General features: G+C 47.4%; 1 protein-coding gene across 1 annotated transcript; it reads left to right on the forward strand.

Annotated features, from left to right (window-relative positions):
* Positions 1–558: 558 nt before the first annotated feature.
* LOC132830686 (keratin, type I cytoskeletal 19-like) lies at positions 559–8462 on the forward strand. Its single transcript, XM_060848490.1, has 8 exons — positions 559–1093; positions 2185–2267; positions 4263–4419; positions 4539–4700; positions 5491–5616; positions 5701–5921; positions 6651–6718; positions 8217–8462. The coding sequence occupies exons 1-8, from the start codon at positions 638–640 to the stop codon at positions 8312–8314; spliced, it is 1371 nt and encodes a 456-aa protein (XP_060704473.1). The 5' UTR covers positions 559–637; the 3' UTR covers positions 8315–8462.
* The last annotated feature ends 1271 nt before the right edge of the window (positions 8463–9733 follow it).

Consider the following 9733-nt stretch of genomic DNA (forward strand, 5'->3'; position numbering starts at 1 on the left):
CCATCTTATTTCTAATGCTTCGTGCATTCATATATGGTATTTTTAATTTGTTACTGCCCTCACCCTTCCCATCAACCCTTATTTCACTCAACCTTACAGCATGATCCCCTTCTGAGGGATTGTCAGATTAAAAGCCAGGTAGATGATTCAACACTTTCAGAAACCTAAGATTTTTCGATTGACTGCTCAGTCCCCCGTGGTTTCCATACAGTAGAGCACTGAGGTTCTTGTCAAATTGAAAATAAGTTCTGATTTTTAAAATGAAGCATTCCACAGAAACAAGCTGCTGATAAATGGTACATATTGGATTCTAACATGAACTCTCTGAGTCTGGCGTAAGGCTGGCTGTGGGAAAGTACATTGACTCTTTGTAAAGGAGTGCAGCCCAGCCCAGGGCGTGTTCTGACTAGCCTCTCCCCGTCCATCCCATGCATCTTCAGTGTAAACCTGTCAGCTTCAGTCCCAGGTGAAGGTGTGGGTTTTGCTGACAGCAGCAGTGCTCCAAGCCAGTGTGTGAGTAGAGGCGGGACTCCGGCTGCAATATAAGGAGCGGTGAGAGGCTGTGACCCTCGCGGTGAGCAGCACTTGGTGAACAGCTTCCTCCTCTCTCTGTCTCTGTGCCTCATTGCTCAGCACCATGTCTATAAAATTGTCAAAAGGTGGCTGGGGCAGCGGGAGCTCCATGCGATTCTCTCAGAGCGTGGGTGGCATGCCTGGCCGGCGGATTTATCAGTCTCAGAGTGTGCAAGGGTTCGGGTCAGGACCTCGCATCGCCTCAGTGTCCAGCAGTTCCGGTATGGTACTGGGCAGTGGCCTGGGCATGGGGAGCAGCTCACTGGGCAGTGGCCTGGCCATGGGGAGCAGCTCACTGGGCAGTGGCCTGGGCGTGGGGAGCAGCTTGGTGCTGGGCAATGAGAAGATGACCATGCAGAAACTGAATGAGCGTCTGTCCAACTACCTGGAGAAGGTGCACTGCTTGGAAGAGGCCAACAGCAAATTGGAAATGCAGATCCGACAGTACTATGAGAAATCGACCCCTGCTCAGAGAGACTGGACCGCCTACTGGGTCACCATCAAAGATCTCCGTGACCAGGTGAGGAGCACAGTGGCCGGGTCAGAGTCTAAAGACACGGGAGGCCACTTTGGACTGTGATGAGGTGAAATGTCTTTACCCTGGGAGTGGGGAGCCTGTGGAATTCTCACAGAGAGCAGTTGAGGCTAAAACACTGAATATTTTCAAGAAGGAGTGAGATATAGTTCTTAGGGCTAATGGGGAGAAAGTGGGAATAGCATCAGCATGACCACATGAAATGGTAGGCAAGGATTAATGGCCTACTCCTGTTCCTGTAGCTGCAGCTCCATCCACACACGCCTACAACAACAACTTGCATTTTTTAGCACCTTTTATGTAATGAACCACCCCAAGGCACTTGTGAAACAAAACTGGGGGTTGGGTGGGACAATGAGAACTGGAGACCTGAGGGGTTAGAGTGATGGGTGTGGGGGATTAAGGTGAGGGAGTGGAGGGGTTAGGGTGGGGGGATTAGAGTGGGGTCTATGGGAGTAAGGGTGGGGGGGTTAGGGTGAGGTCTGTAGGGATAAGGGTGGAGGGATTAGGGTGGGGTCTGTGGGGGTAAGGGTGGAGGGATTAGGGTGGGGGTCTGAGGGGGGTAAGAATGGAGGGGTTAGGGTGGGGGTCTGTGTGGGTAAGGGTGGAGGGGCTAGGGTGGGGGTCTGTGTGGGTAAGGGTGGAGGGGCTAGGGTGGGGGTCTGTGGGGGGCAAGGGTGGAGGGATTAGGGTGGGGGCTGTGGGAGGAGTAAGGGTGGAGGGGTTAGGGTGGGGTCTGTGGGGGTAAAGGTGGAGGTTTAGAGTGAGGTTCTGTGGGGGGTATGGGTGGAGGGATTAGGGTGGGGGCTGTGGGGGGAGTAAGGGTGGAGGGATTATGGCCAAGGGGAGTGGGAAGGTTAAGTAGCAGGAGTGGGGGGGAGTTGGGGTTTAGAGCCGGGGAGTGGAAGTAGAGGAGATATTAAAGTCCTCAGTGTTAATCAAATATCCCCCCACCCTCCTCCTCCAGCGCAAACCGAAAACAGGAACCATCTGTAAATGTTGTAGTGGTTGGCTGCTTTTAGCTTCCCATTTGCTGTCTCGCTGTACAATTCATTCCTGGCCTCTGTTTTTGACAGATTAATAATCTCATCCTCGATAACTCCAGGCTTATGCTGCAGGTCGACAATTCCAAACTCGCTGCTGAAGACTTCAAAAACAAGTGAGTAATCGCTGAGTGGAAGACATGCCGGATTTGAGGATTTAACTCTGCTTTCCCTGCACAGGAGCTGCCAGACCTGCTGAGTTTCTCCAACACATTCTGTTTGTGTTTCAAATTTCCCGCAGCCACAATGTTCTGAGTTTCACTTTGTGACCCACCTGTTGACTGAGTTGTGCTGAAGGCATCTTCAGTCAGTTTCAGTTCAGCATTGCTCCCATGTTTGCTCAGAGGGACGGTTTTGCTGCAGACAATCTCAGTTGTAACTTGGGAAATCTGTACTGCCACTAAAAATCAAAATCCAGTGCTTTTCCAGAATGCCAAAGATTTTAAATCTAAGTTAGCATTCACTGGAAAATTAAAGCATGTTTATACCTTATAAATGTACAACTATTAATGTGCAAAATGCTCAGAAATTCATGAGATTAAGACCAACAGTTGCAAAAAAGCTTTTCACCCTGAGCCTCCGTGTGTGTTTTGAAGAATTTGCTGGAATGACGTATGAATCAGGCAATACCTTTGTGCCAGAAAGTGATGATTTCAGAATGAATTACTTAAGTTTCCATTTACTAAAGTGATGTTTATTAATGGGAACAAAAAAGCTGGAGAAACTCAGCAGGTCTGGGAGCAGGGAGAGAAATGGAGTTAATGTTTCAGCTCAATGGCTTCACATCAGAACACAGCATTCAGTTCATTTCAGTTCTGGTGACAGGTCATCTCGATGTGAAATGGTTAACTTTCTCTCCACAGGAGCTGCTGACGTTGCTGGAGAGATCCTGCTGGAGAGATCCTGCTGGAGAGATCCTGCTGGAGAGATCCTGCTGGGTTTCTCCAAATGGATTTTGCTTGTACCAAAGATGCTGGAAATCTGAAATGTTTTGTTCTTGTGATTATTGTTAATTACTGCTACTCAACTTCTCTTACCCAACAAGGGACAAGTGTCTATTCCAAAACGAAAGTACATCCAAGCAGTTGGTTGACCTTCAGGTCATCCACACAGACTACTTGAATAACTGAAACATTGGGGGTGGGGGGAGCGGGACTGTCAAAGTGAACAGACCTCCGTCACTGTCTGCCTTCTCACCCTGAGTCTGCCCAGATGCAATCAGACCTTGCTCTTCATGCCCAGAGGCACTGATAGAAATGAACGTGTCCAATATTTGGGAATGGCTGCATTGTGGAGGAGCCCACTTGGTACATGTTAATACATTAAGGTTGGTATCAAGGTAATATAGCTAACAAAAACACCAGGTGCTCTACCCTCATAATATCTGTAACTTCCTACCCAGGTCCTGAATGTACCCAAACCTCCCTCTCCCTACCCATCCCTGGCTCTCCCCTCTCCATCCTAGCCTCTCCCTCCTCCCTTCCTCCCCTTTCCCTCCTCTATCTTCTCCCTCCCTCTACCTCTCTCCCCTCCTCTTTCCCCTCCCCCTCACCCACCTCCCTTCCCCCACCTCTCCTCTCCCCTTCCCCCACTCATCTCTCCCCTTCCCTCTCCCCCTAACCCTCCCACTCCCTCTACACTTCCCCTCTTCCCCCCCTCCATGACGCCACTTCCTTTCCTCCCCTCTACCCCACCTCTCCCCCCACTTCCCTCTCCATCCCCTCCCTGGCACTCCTTCCTTTCCTCCCCTCTTCCCCATCCAACTGTAACCTTTCCTCTCCTCTCTTCTCCCCTCTTCCCCTCTCCCCCACCTATCTCTCCCCCTCTCCCCTCTCCATCCTCTCCCTGGCTCCTCTCATTTCCCTCCCTTCTCCTGTTCCCCTCTCCATCCTCTCCCCTTCCTCCCTCCCCTTCCTCCCTCCCTCTCTCACACACATACACACTCTCCTGGGAGAGGCCGAAATGGTCAACCAAGAGACAGGAATCTTGAATATATGTCCGCAGCCCATGCTTTAAATTGTGAATCTTACCATAATATACTGGAGAATGCACCTTTACCTTTTGCCTGACATTGAAAATTAAAATGAAATCCCCCCCTTTTGGATCTTTAGATTTGACGGGGAGCTGGCTATTCGAATGGCAGTCGAGTCAGATATTAATGGCCTGCGTAAAATATTGGATGATATGACTCTGGAAAAGAGTCAGCTGGAGATGGAGATTGAAAATCTAAAGGAGGAGCTAATCTACATCAAGAAAAATCACGAGGAGGTCAGTGACAGGATTCAATACAGGGCACAGGACCACTTTATCGCATTAATCAATAGTTTCTATTGAGTTGTGTCTTCCTTTTGGAGGGAGTGGTAACTCACTGAACTATGTCTCTTTAGGAACTTAAGGGCCTTCGTGGTCAGCTGTCTGGCACTGTCACTGTGGATGTCTCAACTGAACAAGGCCCAGATGTGGCAAAGGCTCTGGCCGAGCTCAGGGAACATTACGACGTGTTAGCAACTCAGAACAAACAGGAAGTTGAGGAGTGGTACAACCAACAGGTAACTGGGCAGTGTGCAGGGTTAGGATTATTTCAGTGCAATGATTGAACCACCACAGCATTCAGTACGACACACCAGCTACAGCAATAGCAATCTCCAGGCCGTGAATCTGAAGATAGTCCGTATTCGTCGTATTGCAGAGTTGTGCACCCATAATGCATGCTGACGCTCCCATTGCAGTATTGAATGAGAACTCTCTGTCACGGCTGCTAGCTTTTGCCTGAGATATAAACAGCGGCCCTATCTGTGCACCTCCAACATCCCCATCTCCCTGGTAACCTGGCAATATTTCTCACTAAAACAAAGCATGTTCCAATTGGAACATCTCCTCACTGTGGAGACAGTGCCTTTGTAATTATTCTAATGGGCCAGCTCCCATTCCTGGGTAAGGAGCTAAAGCCCCTGATCCTGTTCTGGAAGTTGCCATTTGTTCACTTCTGGTCTCAGTTCTGTGGCTGTTTCAAGTGGGCCTCGGTGAAATTCCCCAACTCTCTCAAAGGGCAAGAGCGAGAATATAACTTCCACATCAGACAATAAACAATGAGCTGCTTGGCAAATCTCTCAAAATCCCAGGAGAATGTGACATTTGGGGACTAGATGGATGACTGGACCCAGAAGCCCAAGCTAATGTTCTGGGAACATAGATCTAAGTCCCATTGGTGTAACCCTGTAACCCAAAACTAGAATTAATGAGCAGTCTTAGCCCTTGATTGGTCAGATAATAGCGGGTTAGTGGTATTGATTAAGACACAGCATTGTTGGTGAAGTGCTTGTTTTAATTATTTTTCAGTGTATAACTATCCAGCAAGAACGTTCCACCCAAGCTGAAGCATGTCAAGCAGAAAAGGCACAACTCACCCAACTGAGGCAGAGCTTCCAGGGCATGGATATGGAATATCAGTCCCTGCTTAGCATAGTGAGTACAGCAGACAAAAGGAACAACTCGATTCTCACTGAGCTGCTGAAAGGTATAGGACTGACATGTCATTGTTTTGTGCAGATTGCATCCCTCGAGGCGAATCTCGGAGATGCTGAGCTTCGTTACACTGCTCAGAGAAGCAACATGCAGGGAACCCTTACCAGGATGGAGGGAGAACTTGTGGATTTCCGGCAGAAAATAGAAGACAATGTGAAGGCCTATGCCGCACTGATGGACAGTAAATGCATGCTGGAGAAGGAAATTGCCACCTACCGCCAACTGCTGCAAGGGGGCCCATTAGGGTAATGAAACAAAATCTGACAGTCTGATCGTAAACCAAGCCAGATGCACATAACATCACTTCAGAATAACTGTAACCTGGGCAGCTGCTGGCAGTGCTTCTGGGGAAGTTTGTGCTCATGAATTAAATATGTTGGTGTGACATTTGGAACACCTTTTTCACTTCAGTGTCAGGCTAATCCTTGCTATTTTAGCATAGCACAGGAGTAACTCTGTCACAGAGAGAGGGTCAGACACCAGTATCCGGAGAGCATCTTGCCTGCATTGAGCAGACTTTCCCCTGAACACATTCTCCAGCCTGTGCCATTTTAGTTCGGTTCCAATGGCTCAGATTTTATTTTCATTCAGGATTTCAACTTAGCTGTGTCATTTAAATTACTAATTGAAATTACTGAATAATCGAGGTGTCTGCCCTGGCTTTCAATGATGCAGAGACTGAAACCAATACTCTAATGATCCAGACTTAATAAGAAGCAAAAAACACCTATTTCCAAACTGATAAAGTTTGAACACCTGTTCCTTGGATTCGATTCATAGTGTTTGAACCATGTTCATATGTCTTAATGAGATGCAACACATAAGCTAGCTGTGGAATGCTTTAGGACATTTCCAAGTTGATGAAAGGCACTATATAAATTTGGCTTCTTTATGTACACTCTCACACTCAGTCATTGTGATATTCCTGTTGGAGGTATTTAGAATTTTTACTATTTTCTCTTTATTTTCACTAGCCACGTGTCAGGTGTACAAACAGGAGGTCAAAACAAGACAATTCTGACCAGAACTGAAGTGAGGAGTGGTGAGTTTGACTATTTTCAATGATATTACCAACATGATCCACCAAAACCTTAAAAAGAATTAAAGAAAGATGTGTATAGTCCAAGCCTGCAGTTCTGACAATGAGTGCTGGATGACTGTTTCCCAAGCTGGGCTCAAAGACTCAGGATTATAGGACTGGGATGAAAAATCTCTTCACTCAAAGAGTTGTGAACCTTTGAAACTCTCAGGCTTTTACCAGTGGAGGCTCAGATACCAAATTTATTCAAGACCGAGCTGACTATGTTTTGGGGCATGAAGGGACATGGGATTGGGTGGGAAAGTGGGCTTTACTTTCAGATTACTTACAGTGTGGAAACAGGCCCTTCGACCCAACAAGTCCACACTGACCCGCCAAAGCGCAACCCACCCATACCCCTACATTTACCCCTTACCTAACACCACGGGCAATTTAGCATGGCCAATTCACCTGACCCGCACATCTTTGGACTGTGGGAGGAAACCGGAGCACCCGGAGGAAACCCACGCAGACACGGGGAGAACGTGCAAACTCCACACAGTCAGTCGCCTGAGGCGGGAATTGAACCCGGGTCTCAGGCGCTGTGAGGCAGCAGTGCTAACCACTGTGCCACCGTGCCACCCACTAACCCTGAGGTAGCTGAAGGGGTCATTTCCTGTTTACAGTATTATGTTCTTAGCCTTTGACTGTCAGAGCCCTCCTTTGTAATGTCACCCCTTGGAGTGTGACTGGGCCTTACACAATAAGAAAGCCTGATCCCAGCAGAGCAATAGTTGTCTACTTCACTATTTCAATGAACAGAGAGCAGAAAGTCATGAAAGCTTCCTGTTCCTGGTTGATATCCAGTGAGGTCTGTCTGATGCTCAGGCAAGTGTTAAACTCCTATGAAAATGGTTGTGGAATTGGATTGTCTCTCCTGTCTGAACACATAAAACGTAATCATTGTCAAGACTTGCCAGGCAACCTCCAGAAAGGAGGGTAGGGCTGAAACAAAATCTGCACAGAGTGTTGAATTCAACTCCATATTTTCCTGGGGCAGGATTTACAAGGCGCTATTAATGATGCAGAATGTCATCTCTCCCTGTACAGTCTGCCCAATACATAAATAGCACCAAATATTGAGCAGTAAATACAATGAAAGGGTGGCACTGAATAGGAGGTCAATAGAAGGAGAGAGGGCAGTGCCCAGGAGAGAGTTATCAGACGCCCAGTGACAATCTAGGGGAGAGGTCTCCTGAGCCTGTTTTATTTGATGATTGATGGCAAGATTTGGGGTGCAGAGTGTGGAAGACAGATGTGACCCATTTGAGGGGCTGGGGTGAAAGGGAGAACAAAGATATTGGGGACGGGAGGTCTCGTAGTGAAACTCCAGGAGTTTGTTTCTCACTCTCAGTTGTGATCAAATTGATCATGGCATTACGTGGTGGTGGGCAACATCAAATTTATGAAAGGACCAATTAATCATTCAACTAACCCATTGATTAATACCTTTTTTTTAAAGAACCTGTCGTCTCAAAGACAGTGAAGAGAATCGTGGAGGAAACAGTTAATGGCGTTGTGGTATCCTCATCTGTCGAGGACATCAGTGTCAACCAATAATGTGTTAACCATTTTGATCTATTCTCTACCGTTTCCAAAGTAGACTTGTTTTATTAGGATGAAACCAAATCCTTATAAACATAACACTTTAATGCTTTTCTGTATTCCTGTATTTCTGAGGATTCAATAAAGGTCTATGGAAATGGTTGTTTTGATTTTGTAGCATTTTCAGTTCCACCTGGAGCAGTGAGTCTTTCTCCTCCTCCTCCTCCTCCTTCTCCTCCTCATCATCATCATCATCATCATCTCTGCAAACTACAAGCAGCTCCAATGGGTCAGGGCCAGGCTGACATGAAACAACGCAAGTGAACCTGCAGTGGGATCCCACAGCAGGAAAGCATGGAACCCAGGGACAGGGTTACAAAGCAGAACACTTGCTCTGTCACAAATGAAAGGAGGGGTTGTAATGATTAGGCCTTATGATATTGTGTTTGGATCTTTTGCCTTAAAATGATTCTCAAGAGGACAACAGTGCTAGACAAAGGTTGGCACCAAGCCAAATATTCAGGCAGGCTTTGATCACAGGTCGTTTCTAAGGAGTGTCTTCAGCTGCAGAGCTTCAGGGGTGGATTTCCAGATTTGGCAACCTCCTCAAACGAAGGCTCAGCCACCAAAGCTGGGGTGATTCTCATTAACACTGCTCAAGAGAATTGGAGAAGCATGGGATGGCAGAAGGTCAGGGGTCAGAGCGGGTTAGAGGTCCGGGTGGGTGCAGGCCAAGGAGGGAAACAATGATGAGAATATTAAAGTAAAAGCTTGTGTCGGATGATTGAGGACAGCAGGTGACAAGGCTTGCTGCAAGTTAAGATCATCAAGAACTCTGAAGAGAACATGGGAGCCCAGCCAGGACTGAGTTGGGAAAGTAGGGTCTGCAGCTAATGCAGGCAGAGATGAGAGTCTCAGCAATGGGAGAGCTGACACAGGCCAGTGTGACAGGGATGGAAATAGGTGATTGTAACAATGTGAAAGTACAACAAAGAACATTACAGCCCAGGACCTCCAAGTCTGTGCTGATCCAGGTGCTGCATTTTGGGAAGGCAAATCTTAGCAGGATTCATACACTTAATGGTAAGGTCCTAGGGAATGTTGCTGAACAAAGAGACCTTGGAGTGCAGGTTCATAGCTCCTTGAAAGTGGGGTCACGGGTAGATAGGATAGTGAAGAAGGCGTTTGGTATGCTTTCATTTGTTGGTCAGAGTATTGAGTACAGGAGTTGGGAGGTCATGTTGCAGCTGTACAGGACATTGGTTAGGTCACAGTTGGAATATTGCGTGCAATTCTGGTCTCCTTCCTATCGGAAAGATGTTGTGAAACTTGAAAGGATTCAGAAAAAGTTTACAAGGGTTGAAGGATTTGAGCTACAGGGAGAGGCTGAACAGGCTGGGGCTGTTTTCCCTGGAGTGTCGGAGGCTGAGGAGT

Source organism: Hemiscyllium ocellatum, chromosome 32, assembly GCF_020745735.1.
Source record: "Hemiscyllium ocellatum isolate sHemOce1 chromosome 32, sHemOce1.pat.X.cur, whole genome shotgun sequence".
NCBI lineage: Eukaryota > Metazoa > Chordata > Chondrichthyes > Orectolobiformes > Hemiscylliidae > Hemiscyllium > Hemiscyllium ocellatum.